This window comes from Lissotriton helveticus, chromosome 9 (genome assembly GCF_964261635.1).
Source record: "Lissotriton helveticus chromosome 9, aLisHel1.1, whole genome shotgun sequence".
Taxonomy (NCBI): Eukaryota; Metazoa; Chordata; class Amphibia; order Caudata; family Salamandridae; genus Lissotriton; species Lissotriton helveticus.
Window position 1 is genome coordinate 472281688 of NC_136070.1, and position 27507 is coordinate 472309194.

The following is a 27507-nucleotide window of genomic DNA, read 5'->3' on the forward strand; positions in this document are numbered from 1 at the left end:
AGACTGTGCATTCTGGGAAGTGTGGTCCGGGAAGCACACAATCAAGTCCTGTATGGACTCCACAAGTGGGCCCGTCCTCGATTCCAAGTACGACTGCTGCTTCACTTTAGTGACCCCCAGGGTACCGGGGTGGTGCATACTCCGCGGCTGGACGGCCGCGTATAAATTAATGCTCGAAGGTGTCCACCTTTGAGTAGCACACGAACAGCAGCTTGGTTTATGTATAGGTGAGGACGGGGATCCACTCGTAGACGCCGCTCCGTACGGGATCTGCCCGACGCATTTCGAAGCTCCATATGCTTCTCTTCAGGGGCTTTAACGGAAGCGGTGTGCGCAACCGCCGACCCACTTCCCCATTTTATATATAACACACCCACCGATGGGAGGCTCAAATGAGACTGTGCATTCTGGGAAGTGTGGTCCAGGAAGCACACAATCAAGTCCTGTATGGACTCCACAAGTGGGCCCGTCCTCGATTCCAAGTACTACTGCTGCTTCACTTTAGTGACCCCCAGGGTATGCGCGGGGTGCTACACGTCTCCAATTGAAGTAGTCGACTGTATTCTGCCTGCTTTGTTTCGTGCGCGATCCAGCGCTGCGCTAATGTTCCAATTTCCATGACATCCTTGTCATGGAAATTGGAACATTAACGACCGGTACACAGGAGAGACAGGAAACTGCCAGATACGATGACCCCAAAGTGAATAAGCCGAATGAGCAAGCTGTAGACGCGAAAAACACTCAGCGCTGGATCGCGCACGAAACAAAGCAGGCAGAATACAGTCGACTACTTCAATTGGAGACGTGTAGCACCCCGCGCATGAACGCGCCCATTTGAGAGCAGCTAATGGACAGACAGCGAGTAAGATAGATAAGTGATAAGGGTGCCAACACGAGGACAAAGATCTGATGAGATAAAGACACAGACGAAGTAGTGAACAAAACGTACAACTGTGGACCGGCGAAATTCTGGAATACAGATAAACAAAAGAGACAGAGCCCTGATGAGAACCCAGGAAGTGACGAAATTGGGTTCGAAACGCGTCGGCATTTAAAACATAAATGCATTAAGTTGCTGTTTATAGAATGATAAATGTTTTCGTGTTGACTTTGTCCGTTGGGTAAAAATGTAACCAGAGAGCATTTTGTGAAAAACAAATTGATTATTGACAAAAGTCTTTGTGAAATGTATAGTGTATATATATGTATTGTTTATTTTTGATGTATTTATATTTATGTAGAAAGTGTCAAATGTGTTAATGTTTTGTGTTTTTTTCAAACAAGAAATACCTAAAAATAATGAAATAAAAATTAAAAAGGTATGAAGTGGATATACCGAACAAACCATATAGTAATTTTGGTTTGTGTTCCTCAATTTTGAGGAGAAAAGAAATGTGAGGTCGGCAATCTTTTTTTTGTACAAGATCGCCGCCTAGTGTTGGGTCCGAATGATTGCACATTGTTGTCCTGGAAGAGTCATCGAAGTATCACGAGATAGGTGGCTCCTCCCCTGGACTACAGTGCGCATGGGCATCCTCTCCATCCACAGATTGTTTTTCGCCATTGTGGCAGAGATGGAGTATTATACAGTAAGTGATGTCCATGCTAGAGATTAATTCTGAGTGCTACAGCTGCGACAGGCACCGGGGAGGAGGGCGGGCGATATGATTATCAGCAGCCCTACATGCCAAGAACAGATGCATACTGGTAAGTAGCATATTCCGTTCGAGGCATGTGGGCTGCTGAATTCATATCTGTGCATAGAATGGATAGCAGTCTCCCCCTTAGCGGTGGTTGCCCGTGCCAGCTGCAGCAGTCTGAAAAAGAGTCTAGAGAACAGCTTGTCCCACAGCTGCTTGGAGTGTACATCTACACAGTAGTGTTTGGTAAATGTATGTATGGTAGACCATGTGGCTGCTCTACATATTTCTTCTAGAGGAATGTTTCCTAGGAAAGCCATGGATGCCCCTAACTTGCGTGTTGAATGCGCTCTTGGGGCAACTGTTATTGTGCGTTTAGCTTTCTGATAACAAATCTGTATGCACTTAACAATCCATCTGGCTACACCTGATTTGGAAATGGGGTTGCCTTTATGCTGTGGTGAAAAGGCAACAAACAGTTGCTTAGTTTTCCTGAAATGTTTTGTCCTGTCTATATAGTACAGGAGAGCTCTTTTAACGTCTAGTATATGTAGAGCTCTTTCTGCCACTGAATCTGGATTTGGGAAGAACACTGGCAGTTCTTGGGGAAGAACACTGGCAGTTCTATTGTTTGATTGATGTGTAACTGGGATACCACCTTCGGCATAAATTTAGGGTTAGTACGTAGCACTACCCTATTTGCGTGAATTTGGATGAATCGCTCCTGAATAGTTAGGGCTTGCAGCTCACTAACTCTTCTAAGTGGTGTATTCGCCACTAAAAAAGCCACTTTCCACGTTAGGAATTGTATTTTACACGAGTGTAGAGGTTCAAAAGGTGGTCCCATCAGTCTGGTTAGAACCACGTTCAGGTTCCAGACAGGTGAAGGTGGGTGTCTTGGAGGAATCACTTGTTTGAGCCCCTCCATGAAAGCTTTAATAGCAGGTACTCTGAAGAGTGAAAGGTGCTGCCTGTTTTGAAGATAAGCTTCCACCGCAGCTAAATGTATACGTATGGAACTGTAGGCTAGATTGCATCTGTGTAAATGTAACAGATAACATATGATGTTTTGAGTTGATGCATCTAGCGGATTCACGTCATTATTGTTACAATAGATGACAAATCGTTTCTACTTTGCCGCATAGCATGCTTTGGTTGTAGGTCTTCTTGCTTCCTTGATAATATTCATGCAGTCAGGAGGCAAGTTCAGGTAACCAAACTCTATGACTTCAGGAGCCAGATCGCAAGGTTTAACTGTTGCGGATCTGGGTGCTGAACGTCTCCATGGCTATTGTAACAAGCATTTACAATGCAATGGTTTCGCCTTTGGAAAAGTTAGAGCTATTGGCATTGCTCATGACATTTCTTTTTTTTTTTTACTTATAAATAAATGGCATTGTTATTTACATTGCCAACAGCTCTCACAGCCCACACAGCTCTCACAGTCCACACAGCTCTCACAGCCCACACAGCTCTCACAGCCCACACAGCTCTCACAGCCCACACAGCTCTCACAGCCCACACAGCTCACACAGCTCTCACAGCCCACACAGCTCTCACAGCCCACACAGCTCTCACAGCCCACACAGCTCTCACAGCCCACACAGCTCTCACAGCCCACACAGCCCACACAGCTCTCACAGCCCACACAGCTCTCACAGCCCACACAGCTCTCACATCCACTGCTCAGGACAGCCATCCATGACTGCCCGGAACACGATATCACAGTCAAGGGCAGACTGATTAATGTCCAGATGGATTACGTGACTACCCTACACTCTAACTAATGTATCACATGAATACCTTCTATTGCAACCTATGGATTACATGAATACCCTTTATGTTATCCTATGGATTACATAATACACCCTCTACTCCAGCCAATGGGTTACGTGACTATCCTGTACACAATTAGTGAATGCCAATGAATGTATTACATAAATACCTTTCACTCCAGCCAGCGTGTTTGCCCTATACTCCCGTCATTGTATTACATGAATACCTTCTACGGCGGCCAGTGCGTTACATAAACACCCCGGCATATTAATGATGTGAATACCCTCTACTCACGCCAACGAATGGCACGAATGCCTTCTACTGCAGCCAATGTGTTATGTAACTACTCTCTACGCCAGTCTATGGATTAAATGAAAACCTTTCACTTTAGAAAATCTAAATAATAGCCAAGCTGGCTCCAAAGAGCCCAAATTACATAACTACGCTGACAGCTAGCCAAGGAAATGAGCTGTAGATGCCCCAGGGCCAAGACGGAAACATTCACAGGAAAAAGTGAAACCAACAAAACAATGGGACAAGACAACGACAATTCATTATAATTCTTTGTTACTTCTTTTCACAAAAAATGGCAGAGTTCAGCGGGAGAATACTCAATGACGCCCCTCGCCAAACGACTCCAGCAGGTGGAAATGGGTTTATTAGAGAGAGTGAAGAGGGCGGCGGGCCAGAACAGAAACAGTTTATATGATATGTTATGTGTATTTGTATAGCGCACAACACGTGGGAGTGCGTCCTGGTGCGGGGCTAAGTGAAAAGCCAGGGCTTCAGTTTCTTGTGGAATTCAAGAGCTGAGGAGACGGCTCTGATGCACATGGACAGGTCATTCCAGCCTTTACCTACTTAAAAACTTTATTCGGATAGCGCAATATCCATAAAAGCACATTCCAGGCTTTAGGAGTGAGGTAGGAGCTGGCACGACCGCCGTACAAAACTTCTTAATTTGTTTCAAACATACCCTCAACAGCGACACTCATTCCCCCATGATGGCTAAAATCAAATAAATATCCTCTGCCTCACCGCTGAATGCCTGAAGAGAACCATGTACCTTTGAAACGCGGTCACTAGATATGCTCCCAAGACGCCTCCTTGATCCTGCCAACCTCACAAAGACCTTACAGGTGAGACAGATCTGCATCGAACCCAAGGCTAAAAAACCTCAGCCCCAACAAGCCCTAAAACCTATCAGTTCACACACTTGAGCAAACTGCAAGACTCAGGCAAATGCAGGACATGGTTCAACTGACAAGACGCACCTATGCGAGACTGAATCCACACCGGGAGAGCGGCGACATTCCTGGAGGGAAAGTGAATACGCTAAAGATGGCGCCGGTGGCAAGGTGTCTTATCGTAAGCTTGACCGTCACAAGGCATTTTTTAACCATTGGCGACTATGTAGATGCCAGTGTGCCACAGTTGCTTACATCTGTAATTTAGATAAGCTGGGGGGAGGGAGGGGAGAGCAGCACAGCAAAAATCAAACAAACACTGGAAAACCAACAGGTCTGGGTTTAATGTGTTAATGCAAGCAAACTTAGCACATTAAAGGGAGACAGACAGGGTAGAGCCAGCAGGAACGGCCGAAAGGGTTATCGCTGTAAAGTAGTCCCATATACTTGAATAGCCAATAGCATAAGGGGGGGAAACAAATACTTTACTGGCAGGGACCTAAAGAAGGCCCCTTGCGGTGCAGGGGGTCTCCCACCTCCACCTCCCCCTCAACTCTTCAGTGGCCCCCAAACCCGCCAGAAGGTCCCTATTGTCCACAAGGACAATGAATATCTATGGAATATGGGAGACTCTGGGAGGGGGCTCCCCCAGCTTCACATTCATTTAAGTTACACCACTGTTCACTGGCTGAGCCAAGACATGATTGACAAAATCTCAAACCAATGGCTGAAGGAGGCTGGTTGAAGAAAGCGAATGTTTTAAAAGAGCAGACCCAATTCCTCTCTATGTGCACTGATAGCAATAGGTTCGAAAACCGAGACCTCAAAAGAAACCTGAATTCACACTCTACTCATAGTAAAAACAACTATTTGCACTCAATGTGGGAGTTACATTCAACTTTAATGAACTTGGAAGTTCTTGCCGCCGGCACCTGTTGGTCAGTTATCGTTTGCGGAGGGATATTGTCGGCCATAAGAACTCCGTGAACGAGGGTCCTGAACAGGATTTCTTTTTTAAATGTGGTGTCTAATGTAAGGACTTATTTACTCACCTTTGTTAGGAGTTTCCACAATTGTAGTAAAGTGTGAACTTTAACATCTTTTAAACACGGATACTATAAAGTGGACTCATACCGTGTCAAGATTTACATTCTATACTACTTAAAGTAAAATATCACTATTGACATGAATATATATATACACACACTCATAATCAGGAACTCTCACTCATTCCGGGTCTTTGTTCGCATACAGAACGTCCATCATAAAATACACAACAGACAATTTTGGAGATTTTGGGTGAGTGAAGGGAGACACATATGATAGGTTTGAGGCGAGACGAGGGCGGGAGTCACATATGCCAGGTGTGGTGATAGGTTTGAGGCGAGGGGGGGGGCAGGGAAGGGAGTCACGCGCTTTATAGGTGAGTGGAGGGAATCACAACGGAAGGCAATGAACGGAGGATAGGGTGGAGGGAAAGGGGGCACACGTGCCAGGCACTGACAGGAGTTTCAGGGGTTTGTATGTGGCACTGTGAGCCTGCCGCACCACGGCCAGACTACCGCCCCGAGTAGTGGAGAATGGGCCTCCGCCACAAGCTTCAAGGGGCGGAGGGCTGTGGCAGATGCTGTATGTGCCGTGGACGGAGCCGGTGCCTTAAGGAAGGGTCTGCCGACGATCAAGTAGCTTTCATTGGCCGCTGCTGGGCCCAGCTCCACTTATGACGGCCCACAGTCCTGGGGCCGCGACACTCCTGGCCGTGCATTCGCCGCTCCGCACATGGCCTCGCCACAGGAACCTCGGCTGGCCAGCACAATGTTCAGCCTCTGCTCAGGCCGTGTCCCGGTACGCCACACCTTCTGCCGAAGTTCTCTTCACAATATATGAATATTTGTGTATGCATGTGTGTGTCGGTGTGCATACATGTTTATATGTGTATGTGTGGACAGTCAGGGTTAGATGCGAGTATACGTTCCTTTCCTTTGAATGAACGAGTTGGTCACTTGGTAAGGATAAATCATTCTTGTCTTCATTTTATCTTAGCAGGAGTGTGTTGGTGCGCAAGTATGTGTGTGTTAGTGGGATTATTTGTCTGCACGGATGTGTACATATGTGTTTGTGTATACCGGTAGATCCATGATGGCGTGTATGCATATGTGTTTGTGTATGTTGGTGTGCATACATGTTTATATGTGTATGTATGGCTGGCGTCTTGGTGTGCGTGTACGTGCAAATGTTTGAGTACGTTTATGTGTGTTGCTGCCTGTGTATGTATGTGTTTGTGTGCATGTATGTGCACGTGTGTGTGCGTGAGTGTGCCCTTCACACGCGCCTCCATTGGAAACCTACGCCAAGCGTGAGTTGAGATATGGGAACAGGGCGTATTTCATTTTTTCTCGTTTCTTTTGCTATTTAAACTGTCTTCCTTTGCTGAATAGAACCCTGCGGGTTCTTCCTTTTATGCGGAAACTAAATAATGAAGTAATTTTACTACAGCCAGTAATTCTGTCCGACTCCAGACATTGTCATAAAATAAATTAGTAAATGCATGAAATGAATTTTTAATTTCCATTTATGCGGTTTCTAGTAAAGGAGGGGTGCAGCCCTCGGTGGTGGGGGGTAGAGGGGGTGCCCCGCTGGGTTCCTTCACTGTGCTCTTACTGTAACACGGCTCAAACACTGTCCTTTGTCACACGCGTGGCCCGAGGCGTTGTGTGTGGGGCCAGGCATCCTTCGGAGCCTTTCCCTTGTGTAGCGCTGCGAGTCCGGTGTTCGCCTGATTCTAAGCGCTTCCACGTTGTGCCTGTAGGGAAACAGAGGCACCGAGAGAGAGGATTTATCAGCTTTACTTCCTCAGGCCACGTTTGACACTGCACACGTCCGAGGGGGGGCATTAAAAGGAGAGTGAGAGAGGAGGAAGCAGGGCCCCAGCCGGGGGTTGTGTTGTTTAGGGGGGCTGGCGAGCGTTATTTCTTTAAAGTATTTTGCGGAGTTTCCAGATTCACCTGAGACTTGTTTTCCTCGTGCAGGTTTTCCTTGGATACTTTTCTTCAACTCATTCGTATACAGGTTATTAACCCATCGAATTGTTATAGTAAAGAAGGGTCGTTCCCCAAAGGTGGGTGGTGAGACCGCATCTGGCCTGTGACGCCGAGAACCCTCTGGTGCTCAGTAAAACGTGCACGGGATTGCAGAGGCTTCTTGCAAACTTGAACATGTTTTCTGTAGGAGCTAGAATGGGAGACGGGCACACGGAGGGGGGGAGGGGTACGGCGGGAGGGGGGACACGGAGGAAGGCAGGACCACACGGAGAGCGGGAGGGGGGAGAGCGGGAGGGGGGACGGCGGGAGGAGGGACACGGAGGAAGGCAGGACAGCAGCAAGCACGGCCCGGCCGGACCAGATTCGGGGGCGTTCCCGGCTTTTGGCTGACGTAGCATGACGTAGCCAAAAGCCAAAGATTCTCGGGAACGCCCCCGAATCTGGTCCGGCCATGACGGACGCCTCTCTGTTCCAATGGCTAGCCTCCATTTATGGAGCTAGCCAATGAAGCAGAGGGGCGTGTTCAAGTCACCCATACTAGAAACTACAGATTTCTCTGGAGGCGGAGCTTACAGCTCCGCCCTCCAGCGAAACCTAAAAAGGCAGAGCCGAATTCGACCAAGAACCCTTCAGTATTTGCCCGGCGTTAGCCGCCTCTCATACCATTCAATATTACCAAACAAAGAGGCAGGCGCTGGAGACTGGAAGGCAGGAAACAGGAGTTTATTCCGACGGAGCAGAACACGTCAAATCAGACAACAGGGTATCTTCTCGAGGTGCTCTAACCGCATCTCTGAGGCCTGGGCTCTTATACACAAGTTTATGGCTTTATTACATTTATGACATCCGTGGTATTGCTTTGAAGTACGAAAAAGGCATCTTTGGAATCCCCGGTTCAGGCCCGTTCTCACACATATCTACAGTAGGGGTCCCCACCCAAATCTCAGCATGATGGCTATCGCGCAGCTGGACATTCCGCTGGGAACAGGAATGCGGGTGATCGGTCAGATCTAGGGGTGTGAAGGCATTGATTAATCCCCGCTCCTTTGATGTGAGGCGAGGTCCTACTGTAGGGGGCAATAAACTGCATCTGTTGGGCTAGGTGATGGCCTGGGATCAGGACGGACAATCGGGCAGGGAGGAAGAAGTTATCAAAGGGCCTGTTCTGTGAATGAGATGAAAGAGTGAGGGGGTTCAGCACGGGATGTGGCTCGGAGACAGGGTCGCGCTGGAGGTGCGTTTATGGCCCAAGCAGGAGAGACCGGGGGCTGTCGGGGCGCGGGGGGGATGCTTGCAAGGCCGGGGAGTGAGGGGGAGAGACGCGCAGGCTATTGGCAGTGGGCAGAGAGGCTATGGCACACAAAATGGCTGCCACTTACGTGCATGAAGGGGCCTAAAAAGGGACAAGATGGCGTGGCCATTGTTTCACGATTTTCACTTTACTTTCAACAGTGGCTGTGGTGAACATAAATGAACGCCGCTTATGTATACCTAATTTAAACATTTTCCACAGCTCTGCGTTAAAAGACTGGGTGTTAATTGCAGCCTTTGATGAGGCACCACGGAAAGTTCTAGGAACGTGGTGTACCATGGTTGCCTCGCCCACGTTGGAGCAACTAGGATGAGGGTCATTGAGTGTTGTCGTAGTTTGCTTGCCAATAGTGGTATGAGCGGGGCTGGTGGAAAAGCGTACGCAAATCTGCTTGACCAGTTCATCCATATCGCATTGCCCTGAGACTGCGGGTGTGGAAACCTGGCGGCGAAGCTTTGGCATTTTGCGTTTTCGCTTGTGGCGAACAGGTCTATCTGTGGGTGACCCCACTGATGGAAGTACGGTTGGAGCACTGAGGGATGTATCTCCCACTCGTGCATCTGGTGGCTGTGTCTGATGAGCAGATCCGCCATCTGGTTGTCCCTGCCTGGGAGGTGTTCCGCCATGAGGAATATGTTCCTCTGAATGGCCCACTTCCACATGCTTTGCGCTAGATGTGACAACTGTGGAGAGTGTGTCCCTCCCTGCTTCTGTATGTAGTACATGGCAGTCATCTTGTCCGTGCGGATCAACACGACTTTGTTGCACAAATGTACTTTGAACGCCTTCATTGCCATAAAGATTGCCATCAGTTCCAGCAGGTTGATGTGCATCCTCTTTTGCTGTGTTGTCCATAGTCCCTGCACTGTGTAATGGAGGACATGCGCTCTCCATCCCAGGAGAGATGCGTCCGTCGTCAGCACTATTTGTGGTATAGGCTCTTGGAACGGTCGTCCCCTGCAAAGGTTTTGTGGGTTCCACCAATGCAGAGAGTTTTATGCACCAACACTAGGTCTTTTAATTGTCCTTGAGCCTGGTTCCACTGCCGTGCTAAGCACTCCTGAAGCGGACGCATGTGTAATCTCGCGTGAGGGACTATGAAGATGCAGGAGGCCATCATGCCTATCAACTGCATAAACACCCTCGCTGTGAGCGAGTGTTGGGGTCTGAATTTCTGAATCAGTAATTGAATGCTGTTGATTCTTGCTGAGTTTGGCTGCGCTTTTGCTGCCAGAGTGTCTATTGTTGCTCCCAGGTACTGTTATACGTGGGCGGGTTGAAGATGAGACTTTGGGTAGTTTAATAAGAATCCGAGGCTGTGAAGGAGGTGAATAGTGCGGGACACGTGGCTGGCACATTGCTGGGCTGACTTTGCTTGTATAAGCCAGTCGTCCAGATAGGGGTAGACGTGAATATGGTTCCTCCGTAGGTGCGCAGCTACTGTCGCTAGGCACTTGGTAAACACCCTGGGGGCTGTTGTCACCCCGAAAGGCAGGACCTTGAACTGGTAGTGCTGATTTTGTATGGTAAACCTGAGATATTTCCTGTGTGCTGGATGTATCGGTATGTGGAAATATGCGTCTTTTAGGTCTAGCGTTGCGAGGAAATCTCCCTGACTGAGTAATGGTACAACATGCTGTAAAGAGAGCATGTGAAAATGTTCTGACAAGATGTATTGGTATAGGGGCCTGAGGTCCAGTATGGGCCTGAGAGACCCGTCCTTTTTGGGGATTAAGAAGTACAGCGAGTATACCCCTGTACCCTGTTCCTGAACAGGTACGAGTTCTATGGCCCCTTTTTGCAGCATGCTGATGACTTCTTGCTGTAACAAGTGTATGTGCTCTGCGGACATAGGACGGTGTCTTGGGGGTATGTTGGGTGGAGTGGAGGTTAGCTCTAGACAATAGCCGAACTGGATAAGTTGTCTCACCCACCTATCTGTGGTAATGCTTTCCCAGACTGGCAGGAACTGTTGTAATCGTCCCCCGACCGGTGTTACATGGTCTGGGGGCAGTGACAAGACGTCACTGTTTAGTATTGGCGGAGGATCTGGTGTTGTTATTCCCTCGTCCTCTGCCTTTGTTGCTGTTGCCACGATATCCACCTCTATTGTTTTTATTATAGGTGGTCTGCGTGCTCCCTTTATTGTATGGAGTCTGCTGGGATGCCTGGCCTCGTGCAGCTCCTCTGTTACCGGAGCGACGAAAGGAGCCCCCTCTGAATTGTTGTGACTGCAAGGCACCCATAGACTTGGCTGTCTCTGTGTCCTTTTTAATCTTCTCTAATATTGTGTCCACATCAGGGCCAAATAAATAATCAGGGTTCACAGGCTGATTTAACAATGTGGTTTGAATCTCAGGTTTGAACCCAGAGATGCGTAACCAAGCATGTCTCCTGAGCATGACACTTGTATTGATGGCCCTGGCTGCGGTGTCTGCTGCGTCTAGCGCACATTTAATGGATGCGTTAGATATGAGTTTTCCCTCTTGAATCAGTGTTTCTGCTCCCTCCTTGTAGGCATCAGGCAAATGTTGTAGCAGTTGCTCTAGTGTGTCATAATGAGCCCTATCATATCTGGCTAATAGCGCTTGTGTATTAGAAATTCTCCATATATTAGCTGCTTGAGCAGCCACCCTTTTTCCAGAAGCTTCTAATATCTTAGACTCCTTGTCTGGAGGAGGAGCATTACCAGTTGTTTGCGAGTTGGCACGCTTACGAGCATTTGATACCACCAAAGAGTCCAATGGCAGCTGTCCCTTAATATATGTAGGGTCCACAGGTGCCGGTCTGTATTTTCTTTCGATTCTGGGGTTAACAACCCTTGCTCTTGTGGTTTCCTTGAAAATGTCTCCTGCGTGTTTAAGGACACCTTTCAACATTGGCAATGTTTTGACTGATTTCTCTGAAGTGGAGAACGTGTCAAATAGGAAGTCTTCTTCAATTGGGTCAGCATGCATTTCCACATCATGATTGTGTGCTGCCCTTTCTATTAATGCATTAAACGCAGCTGTATCCTCTGTTGGCGAAGTTTTGACAGGATAAGAAGGAGTGTCAGGAATACTCTGTGACTCCCCCGGGTCGACAGGGTCTGTCCAGGCTTGAGTCTGGTCATCCTGATCCATGTCCACAGGGTAATTAAATTATTCATTGTAGTCATACCCCATATCCTCATCAGTGCGTGTGGGTGAGTATGCAGAGGTGTCCTGGCCATGGTACCTTACAGTCTCAAAAAGGACAGGTGATGTGGAAGAATCCCTTTTCTTTTTGAGTGGAATTTTATATGTTTCAAGAGGATTTTCTGACCTGATTTTCCTCTGATAAATAGTAAGCCTGCCAGAGTCGGGGTCGATATGTAGCTTTGACTGTTCATCATAGGAGGGCTCTTGGTACACAATGTCCTCTTCTAGAGAATGACTCCTTTTCCCCATGGACACCTTCTTGGACGTTTCGATCCCTGTCTTCGGATCGAGCGCCTTAGGCCGTGCGGTTGGGGGCAGTCCGAATTTTATCGGTGGCATAGTAGTTGTAGACTGACTGACCTTCTTTGGGGCTGGCGTCGTTATTGGTCCGCCCGACTTTGTCTTGTCGCCAATATGTTTTTGACCTTGCGTCGACTTAGGCGCCTGTGGCGTTTGAGGCGCGCTCTTCTGCCTCGACTCGACGTGGTCCTTCGAGCCGCTCTTGGTCTTCGGCTCGAGGCCTTTGACGAACTGTGGCCTGTCGACTCGTTGCTTCGGATCAAGAACCTTCCAACACTCGAGTCCCTTATTTGTGTCGCTGTCCGTCGATGTCGACCTTGGCGGATCGACGTGCCTGACTTTAGTTATGGACTTCAGCGCACCGATCTTTGGGTCGACACCCCTTATTTGTGACCCCGCAGGGTCGTCGACACCTTTCTTTTTTGTCGAATCCGATGGATCCGAACTCTTCGATCCGAAGACTGTCTCCAGCAGTTTTGGTTTCGTTCTCGACTCCATGGCTTTCGGTTTCGATTTAACCAGTGACTGGTAATGTTCGACCGATGGCTCGTGTGATATATTCTTAGCCGGGCCGAGACGCGGGGCTATAGAATGTTCGTCATGATCTTGGCTAAGGCCTGTTGGCGATGCCTCGACCTGAGCCCTTGGAAGTCTTTGCGTGTCTGTTTTGGGCCCCGTACTCACTGTTGGGCCTGGTTAATCGCTCGAGTCGTCATCGACGGCTCCGATGGCCGATGCGTCGTCCCTTACCTCGACAACGTTTTCATCTCCGATGTTTCCTTCGTCGTCTTCATAATAGTTGGAGTCATGCTCCGAACCGGGATCCGACTGCTGTTCTGGATCCTCAGTGTCGACGACCTCATCGTCTCCCTCATCGAAGATATTCACCGGGTTGGGCGCTGGCCTCGTCATCGTCTGCCTCGCTTCGAAGTCGAAGCGTCTTCTTTGACCTGAATCGAGCCCAAGCTAGGCAGTTGGCCTCATTGTGCTCCGGAGATAGGCACTTGTTGCACACCAGGTGTACATCGATGTGTGGGTACTTAGAATTACAAAGGGGGCATCGTTTGAATGGGCTTCGTTCCCTCGACGATCGGGCCTCTTGTGTCGAAAAGGCCACGCGGCTCTCTTCGACGTCCTGCTCGAAAAGAACTGGAACAAGTACTCGGCACCGATCGAAATGACAATACCGACGACCCCAAAGGCCTTTTGGCCTTTAGAAAAGTTTCCGAACTTGAGTAAAGAAAGTACATCCGAACCCAATGGCGGAAAAAAAACAATCTGAGGATGGAGAGGATGCCCATGCGCACTGTAGTCCAGGGGAGGAGCCACCTATCTCGTGATACTTCGAAGACTCTTCCAGGACAACAATGTGTAATCATCCGGACCCAACACTAGGCGGCGATCTAAGCACAAATATGAATTCAGCAGCCCACATGCCTCGAACATAAATGTCCAGCCAGTTACTTCCTTTTATGAAAAAATGTGTATTTATATACAAACATAAAGTGAAATACGACACACCATATAAATTATACACAGTCTTTGTTAGGCCAGCATTCTAGTGTTGTCTGGGTAAGATCCTGAGTCCAACTTCCCTGTCTAAAGACTGGTTATTCCCCATATAAGAGAGCCAGCATTAATTGTAGGCCCTGCTAGTAACTACAAGCCTTAGAAGTCAACTATAGCTTTTAAAAAGTCAAAGTAGCTCAGCACTGTAGAGCTTCAGGCAGAGCAAGCTGTCACAGAGGCCTGGTGGCCCAGTAATCAGTTTTACCCACTCTCTCTTGAGTTGCGGTACGGAAGGTCCAGGTGCATATCAGTGGCAGGGTGGTGTGCAGAAGTCTGGCAGCTGCAGGTAAGGCGGCAGGCATCCACAGCACCCCTTCAGCTGTGTGCTAAGTCCTGATTCTGGTAGCAGGTCTAGGATCCTTCTGAGTTCATGTTGTTGAGCCAATGCTGTGTCTCCACTGATTGCAACCCACTGTGCTTCAGTGTCGCACACTGCTCCACAGCAATGGACCTCTCTCTTCACCGCAGCTCCCACCTGGTATACGGGGATTGCGAACAGCAGTACACAGGGTGACGTCCCCTCCAAGTAACAGAATTGCACAGGGCAACAGTCCATTTCTTTCACAGAGATGCTCCAAGGTGATGGCCATTAATGTTCACCACAGCCCCCTTCTGGCATACGGGGATCCCGAGCAACTGATCACAGGGCGATGACCCCTTCAAGTCACAATACTTCACAGGGCAACTGCACTCATCCTTTTGTAGCGATGCACCAGTGTGTTGGCCCTTAACACCTTCCATGCTCATGACGATCCCAGCTTTGCTAGAAGCAAAAACATAAAATGATAATAACGTTCAGTTATTATCATTTTATCTTTCCTTTGCGGGCGAGGCTGCTCTGCTAACGAAACAGGGGAGGAGTGGTTTGACCACTCCAAAGTGCGCAATGAATGTTGGGTCAGCTCCCTTGGGCCACCCAAACCAGTCATGCGCACTTTCCCACTTCTCCATGCAGGCTGCATTACAGCCTGCATGGAGAACATGCCCACCATGAGCACCGTGTCGGGGCACTCAGACCAATCTCAACACTGTATTGCAGCATTGCGATTAGCTTAGGGGAGAGAGCCTGGCTGCCAGCTTCCTGTTTCTGAAGTCGGAGGCAAGAGAGCAGGAGCAGAGATGCGGGACCTGGTGGCGGCAAGGTAAGTGATTTAAAAAATATATATATATATTGTGCTCCCTCCCGCAATAGCGACCCCCCTGCATACCCCCCTGCAACCCGCCCACGCCCCCTCCGCCCCCCCCAGTGAGCCATGACGACCTCAACTGCCTGCAGCTCATGGGGCCACACTCATTCAAGATCCCCCACCCCAAACCTTCAGGAGACCATCATTTAGACCAAGGGCAATGAACATCTCTCAATACATTCTCTAGGAGGCCCCATCATTTTGTGCTACGCCACTGTTGACATTAACACACTCTTCATACAACGGATGGTACATCGCCACTTTTTGATGGGTGGCAATCATCTACTCAACTCTAAAGAAGGCATTAAGGCCCCCATTGTGAGTTACAACCAACTACTGATGCGGTGATACAGTGGCCAGATGCAGTGATACAGTGGCCAGAACACCCAATAGCACAGGAATGCAGTGATTACTGGGTGATTATTACCACACCTTATGAGTTTAAGCCAGCCGAATGAGGAATAACAGTGGGAAATGGTTTTTACACATCAATTTCTGCATGTTTTCTCTTCTCTTAATAGCGCCATTTAGGAAGCTCAAGAGAGTAATCCACGATCAGCTTATCACAAATATTTGCAGCTATCAATAAAGTTAATAAAGGTGTCATAGTTATGGAACTTCAATCTACCATTCACAACATTTCAGCGAATAATAAATAAAGCAGCAAAAAGACACTCGTTAACGGAGGACACATTTATATTTAGTAAGCGCTCCCATGCCTGGATGGTACTTCAATCCTATACGATTTTACAACCAGTGGCTTATTTGGACATAACATATTCTGTTCATCTAAAAAGGAAATTGCTAGCAATACGCCTTGGGGCACTACCAACTAATGCTGATCAACCCCTTCGGAAATATAGTGGTCCACCGTCATGTGCATTATGTGGTGCTCCGAAGCAGGACTTTGTGCACCTGATCTGTATATGTCCCGTTTTAAAACTAAATCGTCTTTTATTGTTAAAAAATCCTTTTAAAGATAGGGGCATACGCACCTGCAGATCTGCTATATTAAAGTGTGTTGATCCACATGATCCGCAACTTAACTGTAGATTCGTAAAGTTTTTACTCTTATATGAAAAATTGATTTGACCTAGTATTTTAAATGGTCCTTTACTAAAGAGATTAAACTTTTGATACATGGCTCAATTATTGTTTTATACAATTGGAACTGGTTTCTGCAGCGGACAACCAGTAAGTGTAATAGGTATATATACTAGTGCTAACACAGTCTTGATATGGTATCATCAAAAGCTGTAAATGTTATTAATGGTAATTAATGAGTTTAATATGTACAGTATATGTTCCTCTGCAGACTGATTAATTTTATTGGAATTGTTATGGTTTTAATTAACTTAAACAATAAAGGTTTTTTCTCTTTTCTCTTCGCTCTAAGTACCTTTCCCCAATATTTTCTGACTGCTTTTCAAATGTGCCCAAGGAAAAAGCCGAAGGTGTGTATGTACACAGTGAGTTGCAATTCCGATTCGGTAGGTAACTCTCGTTTCTGCCAGAGTTCAAATTTAAAGGGAACTTGTGAGGGCCCAAATAACATTTTTGGAGCCGAGTACATGGAATAAAGTTCTAGAAATCACAGTGGGGCTCAAAGACTGCAACGAGTATGTTTTTTTGTTACACCTACACTCATTTCTCTCCTAGAGTGCTGTTAAAACATTTCAATTAGAAAGCGAAAATCAGGTGTTGCAGATATAGCTTGAAGAATAACCAATCTGATTAACCAATACAAAAGATGTAGCGCTAACTTATTTTGCGATTACCTTTACCAATGCAAGCTTTTAATTTTAATTATCAGTCTTCTCTGGGAGTAGGTTACTTATTTTTTTTAACTAAGTTCATGCTTTAAAGATTTGAAGGACTTGATGGTTGTGCGATGTTGCTAATAAAAACAAGTAAAAAATCAAATTAAAATAAAAGATTTGGAGGCCTACCAACAAATGATTATGCCCCACCTTGGATCAAATTTAAGCAAAGTGGTGACTGCAGACCGTGCAATTCAACAGTCGAGACCATCAATATCATGCTTACTAGTTTGCAGGTCGTACAGAGAGCCCTGTTGAGAAAACAGGAAAACAAAAAAGGGTATGCTTTTCTGCAGACAGACACCTACATATTCCGTGCCTGGACCCGAACAATTTTCAGCTAAACATTGCTTTTACGAAGTTTATTATGCTGGTGGAAAACAGATTAGCGAAAGCTAGTCAACAGTGCATTCAAGACCGCTGATCTAGCCATTTGCATGAAATATTAATACTTCCTATGATTAGTTTTAACGGTTTATGATGTAGTGTCTTCTCAAGCTATTGTTGTCTGCTGTTGCAGCTTAATTAGCGTTAACTTCCCCAAATGATGGCTTTTACTGCTTTTTAGTCATTGTTCGATTAAATGTTTTATTGAATCACTGCTGTCCCGCTGTTGCTGCATTCATTTTCGTTAATGTTTTGTACTCTAAAAGGTAGAAGGTGAAATAAACATCTTTTGCACCGTTAGGAACTTGCCTTTTATTATGAAGTCATTTTAACATGAAGATTTGTTATAACGCACAGCTTGCTGTTGGGTAAATGATCATTTATTTAACTGTTGCAGTTTTAATTTGACACATTTTAGTTCTCTGTAATGTCACACTCTTACGGTTTTTCATTAACGATATACATAAAGTTCTTATTGTTATCGTTTTATTGAGAGATGGGCGTTTTGCCTCGAGTAAAACATAAATAAAGTCCGCCAATAAGAAGCGGGTTATCTGTGTTTGATAGTGCACAGGAAACACTACAGGGAAAGCAAAAACCATGCAAAGCAACCTCAATTTTGGACCGTTTTATCCCGCAATTAGTATATTTGGGAGGGGACAGGGTTTCCTCCTGGGACAGTGGCATCAAGGAACTGCTGAAAAGGGAAGCGCCTGCTTTTCTCATAATGTATTCATCACTAGCCATCACATCTGGCGGAGAAAATCCTATTTCCTGCGCCATTCAGGAGACTCGGAAACCCGGGGTTTCGGTGATTGCTGCCACACTTTTCCCATGGCCTCCTCACCCCTTATCCTCCCGCGGCCCCTCCCCCGCCGGTTTCCATTGTTTATCATCTGTTCGCCCCTGCCCTAGACTGCTGTTAGATGTGCACTGGTCTCTAATCGCGTTGTTGTCCTTTGATAGTCTGCCTAATCCACCAACCTGTCAGCTGGGGCACCGGCCCATGTCCAGGCCAGCTGCTCCTTCACAGGCCTCGCGACACCGTCTCACCCTCCTATCAGAGCCCGACGGGACCCGCCACCACGAGGCGTCAGCGCGACACTAATAAGTAATGTTGTTTTGCTCTGTGACCGGGCCTTCAGTGACGCCGGATTATTAACAGTGTTATACTTCAACCCTTTAGATTACACACCAAAGGTGAATTCAATTTAAAATGAAGTGAAAAAAAATAGGTATTTACTGTTTTGTTTGAGAAGGTGTTTATCAAGGCAATACGTAGGTGTTTGTTGGGAGAGAGGGCGAGGGGTGGGAGAAAAGTAGACCAAAAGTTGTTTGTGTGTGTAAAAGGCCGCTTTATTAAGACACAGGTGCACATTACAAACACAAACCTTGGCAACGCCTTACAAAACTAAACCTCACTAAATAAATAAATACCTACAAACTCAGCCCCCCGAACCCTCCCCCACCCCTAAAACATTTGAGCCCTCCCGCTCCCAACAATACATCAATAACAATATAACAGCATTATAACATTACGTCATCAATAAAATTACATCATCAATAAAACATTTCGTCATTAAACAAACATACGTCATCGTTAAAACTTTATTCGTCCAACCACAATTGCAATAACAACGGTCAGGTCCTCCATAACCATAAACCCTGCCTGACCCTGCACTCCTGCAGATACCCCCCCTCACAAAACTGAACGGTCAAACCATGACCAACATACCCCAGCACTTGTCAAAGAAATACTCGAACTAATACTCAACCAGCAATCTGCCTAAAAACCGTAATGATACCCAAAAACACCGCACAGCACCTGTGTCTAGCGACGGATACAAATACAAGAGAAACAACCCCTGCACACCGGTAGCCCACAAAACAGCCTTTTACTTAAAAAGAAAATAGGGGCAAAAACCACCAAAAATGGGAAAAAACTGGGCTGCGAGGGGAAAAAAGGAGCATTAAAGCGAAAAATTGAGGGAGGGAGGGTGGGACAAAAAAGCTATGAGCCCACCTAGCCACCAGGTCACCAAACCTAAAATGGTGGCTGGTAGGCAGTGGGCGGGGGGTTTATAATTGGGCTATTCTGGTCCTACTGGACCAGCCCAATTCTAGAAACTTCTGTCCCTCTTAAAGGGACACCCCTCGCAGCTCTCCCAAACCGCCCGGGGGAGGAGACCTCCCGGCGGTCGGCTCCCTCCCCCAAGCCCCCCTTGGGAGAGAGGGCGAGGGGTGGGAGAAAAGTAGACCAAAAGTTGTTTGTGTGTGTAAAAGGCCGCTTTATTAAGACACAGGTGCACATTACAAACACAAACCTTGGCAACGCCTTACAAAACTAAACCTCACTAAATAAATAAATACCTACAAACTCAGCCCCCCGAACCCTCCCCCACCCCTAAAACATTTGAGCCCTCCCGCTCCCAACAATACATCAATAACAATATAACAGCATTATAACATTACGTCATCAATAAAATTACATCATCAATAAAACATTTCGTCATTAAACAAACATACGTCATCGTTAAAACTTTATTCGTCCAACCACAATTGCAATAACAACGGTCAGGTCCTCCATAACCATAAACCCTGCCTGACCCTGCACTCCTGCAGATACCCCCCCTCACAAAACTGAACGGTCAAACCATGACCAACATACCCCAGCACTTGTCAAAGAAATACTCGAACTAATACTCAACCAGCAATCTGCCTAAAAACCGTAATGATACCCAAAAACACCGCCACCCAGAAAGGTAGGCGGGGAAGAAACGCCTCCCTTTCTGCCCCCCAACCGCGAAGCGAAAGAGAAACCAGAAACTCAGCGCTGCATGGCCAATGCCCGGGCTAAAACCTCACGAATCTCCAACAAGTAAAGTTCCATTCCCACACGGGACAAATGAACTCCATCATCCCTAAAGAACTCAACAGACTCAAACTTAATGTCCCTGTGTGAAATCCTACTGAAACCAAGGCCCCTACAGCAACGAGACACCTCCGAATTCACTTTCTTCCTAGCCCGATCGACAGCCCTGGGATTCACCGCTCCCCTCCATATCCTGCGAGGAATTAACTCTGTCCAAAAAACATGACACCCAGCCCATCGTTCCTTAATGAGGCCTAAATCTCGTTTCATAGCTCGCAGCAAGACTACCCCTTTCGTTGCACATAGGTCATTTTCTCCCAAATGAATGACTAAAATATCCGGGCAAACACCGCCCACCATGTTGTTGTTCAAACAAGGGATCAACTCTCTCCAGAGCATCCCACCTTTACCCTTCCAAAGAACGTTAAACATTCGATCATTGAAACCAAGTAGATCTCCAAAGTAACTCCTCGCCGCCTGGACTCTGGCCCACTTGACAAATGAATGCCCCACTATCCAGACCGTTAGCACCGAGGAGCGAGGCCCAGCAACGGATCCTGAAAAAGAAAAAAGAGTTAGAAACCTGTGAAGGAGGATGACGCATGCGCCTCCTCCGCCGAGCTCCTCACGTAACGCTGGAAACAGTTAGAAGACCAGCGCCCCAATCGCTTAATATCCCTTTCAGACCAATTTCTGTGAAAAGCTTCAGTGGCAGCACCTATTCTGAAAGAGTGAGTACCATAAATATTGCCATCGAGACCTATGTGCTGTAGCGCTTTGCGCAAAACCATACGTAATTGATAAGATGTTACAGGGGTGCCATTGATATGTTGGAAAACCAGTACTTCATCGCCACCCCCACACAAGGAACGCCATCGCCGCGCCAGCAGTAGAGGGCAAGTAAGCTTTGGAGCACATGCTTGTAACCATACACCTTTCCCCTTACCCGTCTGATCCGTTTTAGAACTGGCCAACCATACATGAACTCCCTCATCATAACAAAAAACGTCCTTCCAAAACAATCCACACTTATACTTTGAACCCAACAACTCAGATACCCTGAAAGCACCAAAAAACATGAAAGCCATCAACATTGAGAAAAGACATGCCTCAAAATCATCTGAACAAACTAAAGGCAAAACCGTAATTAACCTGGCAAGAACTTGCCAAGATATAGGGGCTCTGGATCTACCAATGTGCCCTTGCTCCCTGGCCCAGCCCTCAAGCATCCTTCTACCAATTTCCCCCGCAGATGGAGGATAGCCCCACCACAACTTCCCCATGAAAGCAATCCCCGCCAGTTTCCCAGCAATGGTTACTTTGGTCAAACCCTTATCCATGAGGTCCAGTATAAAGTTGACCACATCATCCGACCGACTCGACAGATCCTCCCTTCTGACAGCACCAGATTCCAGAAATTCTTTCCACGCAAGGGAATACGCAGAACGCGTGGACACAGACAGAGAACCTACCACCAATTGAACGACCCGACCTCGCCGACTTGCCACAGATGACTCGGCATTGGAGTCGGGGATCTGTCCGCATCCGTCGCCAGTCCACGGAATCTCCCCCACTGTGAACGAGACAGAGCATCCGCAATGTCATTGTCCACGCCAGGAATGTGCAACGCACGAAAATGAATATCGTGTTTCAAACAACCAAGAACAAAAACTCTCATAAGTTTCAACACTTGTCCGTCCCTGGCCGATTGGCGATTCACTATCTCCACCACCGCCATGTTATCCACACGAAACAGCACTTTCTTGTGCGCCAATTCCTCCCCCCACAGTGTCAAGGCGACCAATAAGGGGAACAGTTCTAGGAAAGTGATGCTGCGACCTCCATTCAACCATTCATCGGGCCAACGTTCTGCACACCATTTGCCATTCCAGAAGAGCCCAAAACCATCACTGCCAGCAGCATCCGAAAACATTTGTACATCCCACTGAAAGTCAACCTCTCTGACCAAGGGGACACCATTGAAGGAGTTCAGGAAAAACTTCCACATTCTCAAATCCTCCTTGACACCAGCAGACAGACGAACACGATGGTGGGGCAAATGATGACCTGCCAAAGCCCTGCCCAGTCTCCTACAAAAGGTCCTGCCCGCTCTCACCACTCTGCAGGCAAAGTTCAAATGACCCAAAAGCACTTGAATCTCTTTCACCAACACTTTTCTCTTTGACAACATCACATCCAGTAAATCAATCATGTTGACCCTTTTGTCCTCCGGCAGTCGAGCAGACATACCCACAGAGTCTATTTCAATACCCAAAAATGATAGGACAGTGGCAGGGCCCATTGTTTTCTCGGGAGCCAAAGGAACTCCCAAATCCTCCATGAGCCCTTGGAATGTGTCCAGAGCCTTCTGGCACTCCGCGGAGCCCGGGGATCCGACAAAGAAAAAATCATCGAGATAGTGTGTTACCAGGGTATGACCAGACTGATGGGAAAAATACCATTGCAGAAAAGTACTAAAACACTCAAACAAAGCACATGATATAGAGCAGCCCATCGGCAGCGCCTTGTCCACGTACCATTTACCATTGAACTGAATACCTAAAAGGCTCCAATCGTCCGGGTGGACCGGCAATAGCCGAAAAGCAGACTTGATGTCACACTTAGCCATCTCAGCGGCTGCGCCCGCTGTCACTACAAGTGACATGGCCACGTCAACCGAAGAGTAAGAGACAGACACTGCCTCTGGGTCAATGAAATCATTAACAGACGACCCTTCAGGCCATGACAAATGTTGAATCAGGCGAAACTGTCCCGGTTCTTTCTTCGGGACAACTCCAACCGGTGAAACAATCAAGTTATGGATCGGCCAATCGTGAAAAGGGCCAGCCATCCTCCCTTCATGTACCTCCTTATTAAGCTTGTCTTGTACCACTGTGGCATGTTCAGAAGCTGATTTTAAATTGGCAGACCACCTCCGGTCCCTAGCACCTAAGTAACCGAGTCGGAACCCAAACTGAAAACCTTCCAACAGTGTAACTTTTGCCGACTGATCTTCGAAACCATGGAGGGCAATGCGCAGCCTTTCTAAATTAACTGGCGTACGAGCCCTTGGACCCAGCACCCTTAGCACCTCTGTATCCCCTTCCTCCTGAAAACTGTGAAGTCGTATTTGATGGTCCTGAAACTGTTTGCTTTCCCTGTGTACCCTCCGATGACTGATTGTTCCAACACTTGGACAACGGGTGTTTCTTACCACAGCCTGAGCATTCATGTTTAAATTTACAATACTCCCTGGTACAGGAGCCCCTATTAAATTCCCAACAGAAACCAGACCCTGAGTACAAGGTTGCAGTGGCCCCCACCCCTCCCCGGGTGGGCTTCCCCTGAAAGGGCCGATAAACTAACGGCAAACCACTTGCCGTGAAAATGGTTTTCCCCCCTGACGCTGACCCCATTGTGTGTTGCCACAAGTCATTATCTATCTCCCCCCACTTAGCTTCCGGGTCCCAAGCCATCCTGGCCCGAAATTCCTCATCATATTGAGACCAAGCAAAACCACCCCCGGTGATCTGGGCCTTGCGAATGACGTCCATGTATTTAAAAAGGGACACGCTGCGCTCAGGGAACTTTTCGCAATATACACTGGCATAAATTAAAAATGCGGCTGTCCAGTTTTCAATAGTTAAAGGCACTCTGGGGCGTTTAGCCAGCTCAAACTCCTCCTCCTTAGACCCCTCTTTGGACCTGACTTCTCTGTGGAGTAGCTTCAGTAGTTCCACATACTCACCATTCCAAATTCGTTCCTTGGTACTTAACATGAGATGAGCACCTAATGGTTTCGTAACCCCCATGTAAGGCAGTTTTTTGATTTTTAGTTCTTTACTGGCCACAGGCTCTTTAACCTTGCTGGAAGCACCAGCCATAACATGACCTACCACTGTGTTCTGAATGTCTACCACATCATCAGTACCAACTGCTGTGTCTTTTACATATCGACCTTTGACCAGACGGCCATCACTACTAATCACTTCAGTTTCACTACCGGTACCCACAGACACCATCTTAGGTTTGGCCTGTGTGGCTGATTGCTCACCTGGCAAAAGAGAGACCACTCTCGATGGCTCCGCCCGTGTCTCCGAGGTCAATGCATCCGGTCTGCGAGGCGCCCTACTCGATGGGCCGTGCTCTCTTCTCCCTTGCACTTGACTTTGGACCACTGGAGCCTGTAACACACTAGAAGAAACATGAGAGGGCACCCCCCTTTCCGGATCCCGCACTTCACCTTCTTCAGGACTCTCTTCGTCGTAGTCCAACACTACTGAATCGACACTAGTGTGCAACAAATCATCACGGGTCTTACCCAACCCGGTATCAACCACTGTACATTTAAATGATTTTGAAACTCCAGGAGGGGGAGCAGGCTGTACACGCCCGTACCTCCCTGTGCGTTGACTCTGTAGCTCCTTAGCCGCCGGCAAGGCCTGCCACCTATACCTGCTACTCGTTGGGGCCAGCGGGGTCACGCCAGACCCTCGTGTGCTGGCCGCGGCGGGATCCCTCGGTGGAACAGAGAGGGCCGCGCTAGGCACTCTCCTCACTTCCCCTTGGCGTGATGGGACTGGACCGCGCCCTGCCAAGTCTGGACCTCCGCACCTATTCCTATCCTGAAAAGAAAAAGTTTGGACTGGTGTGCTAGGGTCCCTAAAAGCAACACTCGAAACAGACCTTGACCTCCGCAAATTAGCATCAACAAGCGACCCCTGACACCTCTCCAAAGAACGTCCCCTAATGCAACCCTTCAATGGCACTCCCCTAACCGGAGAGTCGCCTATCATCTCCTCCTCATCACTGTCATCCAAGTTAGCGCCCGCTGCCACTGAAGAAGAGGTCTGCAAAGGTATCCCCACACCCCTCGCATGGCCCCCAATATCCTTGTGAAAACCACGCTGCGCCAAACCTGCTGTACCAAAATGCTCCCATCCAGGAGAACCGAACATAAGATAAGGACCTGCAGCATCCCCATGTACAGACCCTCCACTCACCTGCCTGGAAAACCCCTCACGCTCCAACAACGTATTTGAGAAACCCCCAGCCCCTGTAAACCGCACACCAGGGTGAACCAACCCCACAAAATCATCCCCTACAGCCCTACCCAATCCCCCTAAACCTGTGCCATGCGCAGGTGCAGACCCCCGACTCTCACCATAAAAAGCTCCCTGACCCCCTTGTGACAAACTCCTGTCATCCCTCCGCAAACGGACACTCCCCTCCTGAAAACCAGGAAACACAACAGCCCCTGACCTTACCGTGTCCTGGCCCAAAACCTCACCATACATGGAACTACTTTCGCCCATCTGGGCCCACTCACCCTCTCCTCTGGATCCCCCTCCAACAGACATAGCAGAACCCACATAAGAACCAGGTGTAGAGAATAATAACGGGCTGCCCACATTACTGTCCCCATCCCCCCGGTCAGTACCAACCTGTGCAAAAACAACCTGGCCAGCATGATGCTCCATACCAACCTGCCTGTCCAATCCACCTGTAACAAGCTGGCTAGAATCCCTACCATCAGGCACATCCATCCCTGATACAGCAAGGTGTGAAGGGGTTAACAACATACCAGCGCGTGGGTCAACAATCCTCTGCGTCTCTGTTACAAAATGCTGTGTAACATTCAATTCCGGCATAACGTGCTGCTGCTCTGCCCCCTGCCAATCATTCAATTGAAACGAGCCCCTGCGCGCACCTCGCGCAGACCTGACGAACGCAGGCTCCACCCGGCGTTCCCCTATGGGGTCAGAAGCGGAGCGCTTCTTACTCCCTCTCCGTCCCCCCCTCCCCCGCTTGGCCGGGACAATCGGAGCGGGAGCGAGCGCTTCTGCCTCTAAACCGTTCCCCGCCCGCCCCGCCGAAGCAATCAAGTGCGCTTCAGACGCCTGACCCGGCTGCATGCGAGCCGTCTGCCCTGCCGCCGGAGCGCCTCCCGCCCCACCCCAGGACTCCGTAACCGCAAAAGGGGCCGGTCCCGCGCCAGCACCCCCGACTACGGGAGCGCCCAAAATTACCGGCGCTCCCCCCTCCCCCGCCGCCACACGCGCCTGTAAAGGAGGGGCCGGTTTCCTCGAACGGGACCGGCCCCTTTCACTTACCTGGACAGAACGCCTCCTTTTAGGCGAAGAGCAAGCCATAACTGCGGCGGACACGCCGGCGGAGGCCTGGCGCTGGGGGCGCGCCGGCCCCCCTCCCACCAACAAGTCCATGCGACCCGCTTCCGACAGCAGTCGCATGGCCTCCAAAACGCGGTAGTCTTCCATCTCGGGATTAAAGCGCCAAAGTAAACTACACCAGGATAGCTAAAATTCCCGAAATACCTGACAATATACTCTATAAAACGCTGACAGACAAAAAAGCTATGAGCCCACCTAGCCACCAGGTCACCAAACCTAAAATGGTGGCTGGTAGGCAGTGGGCGGGGGGTTTATAATTGGGCTATTCTGGTCCTACTGGACCAGCCCAATTCTAGAAACTTCTGTCCCTCTTAAAGGGACACCCCTCGCAGCTCTCCCAAACCGCCCGGGGGAGGAGACCTCCCGGCGGTCGGCTCCCTCCCCCAAGCCCCCCATGTGTTTTACGGCAGAGTGCATGCGTTTCCGCTGCCCGCTGCCCGCTGACTGAAGGACTGTGGAATGTGTTAAAATACGGGTTGAAAAATAGCTATTCAGTTTACTCGATACAAAGGCATACACTGGCTCCTTGATAGAAAATCAAATTTTCTTAGCCATGAAAATCATTTAACATTTAAATTTCAGGGCACCTTTCAGATAGAACTTGACAACAATGCATGTTTGGCGTTACCAAGACTTTTTCATTTTACTAAAATTATATGTCCATTTCTATTTCCAAGCTTTATTTCGATCATAAAAGACCATAAAAGCAGAGATAAAATATAAACATCACAAAATGTTACCATTAGCCATATAGGTTATACAAATTCATAACAAAGTCTTTTTTTAAAAATGGTAAGGTTTAAAAACTTTTAAAATATGGAATTCATTATTAAAAAGATCATAGCAATGTAAAACGGACTGAACATTTAGCATGTTCATGGTGAGCTTAAAAACTTGCGACGCCTAAGCCACATGGAGTTTAGAAAGCGGGACACAGCGAAAACAATCGGGGGTGAGTTGCAGTTCGCATAACTCTAATGACCACCCGTATCTCTCTAAACCCCATGTTCCTGCATAGTGGTGAAAGCCAGTACCTCCTGGGTGAG

The 27507-nt window shown here is 48.1% G+C and overlaps 2 protein-coding genes across 3 annotated transcripts in view; both read right to left on the reverse strand.

Annotated features, from left to right (window-relative positions):
- NUDT14 (nudix hydrolase 14) overlaps positions 1 to 27507 on the reverse strand; it is a 605258-nt gene that overhangs the window by 424245 nt on the left and 153506 nt on the right. The gene's annotated exons all lie outside the window — the stretch shown is intronic.
- LOC144782794 (uncharacterized) lies at positions 18890 to 25262 on the reverse strand. The gene is made up of 2 exons (XM_078662084.1): positions 24325 to 25262; positions 18890 to 20827 (listed from the first exon to the last, which is right to left on the reverse strand). The coding sequence occupies exons 1-2, from the start codon at positions 25226 to 25228 to the stop codon at positions 20226 to 20228; spliced, it is 1506 nt and encodes a 501-aa protein (XP_078518210.1). The 5' UTR covers positions 25229 to 25262; the 3' UTR covers positions 18890 to 20225.

Excerpts from the sequence above, each read along its gene's own strand:
- LOC144782794 (XM_078662084.1), bottom strand. The coding sequence starts at position 25,228 with ATGTTCGGTTCTCCTGGATGGGAGCATTTTGGTACAGCAGGTTTGGCG. Across the intron at positions 20,828-24,324 it reads AGTGGTCTCTCTTTTGCCAG|GATCCGTTGCTGGGCCTCGC; the intron begins GTGAGCAATCAG and ends TTTCTTTTTCAG.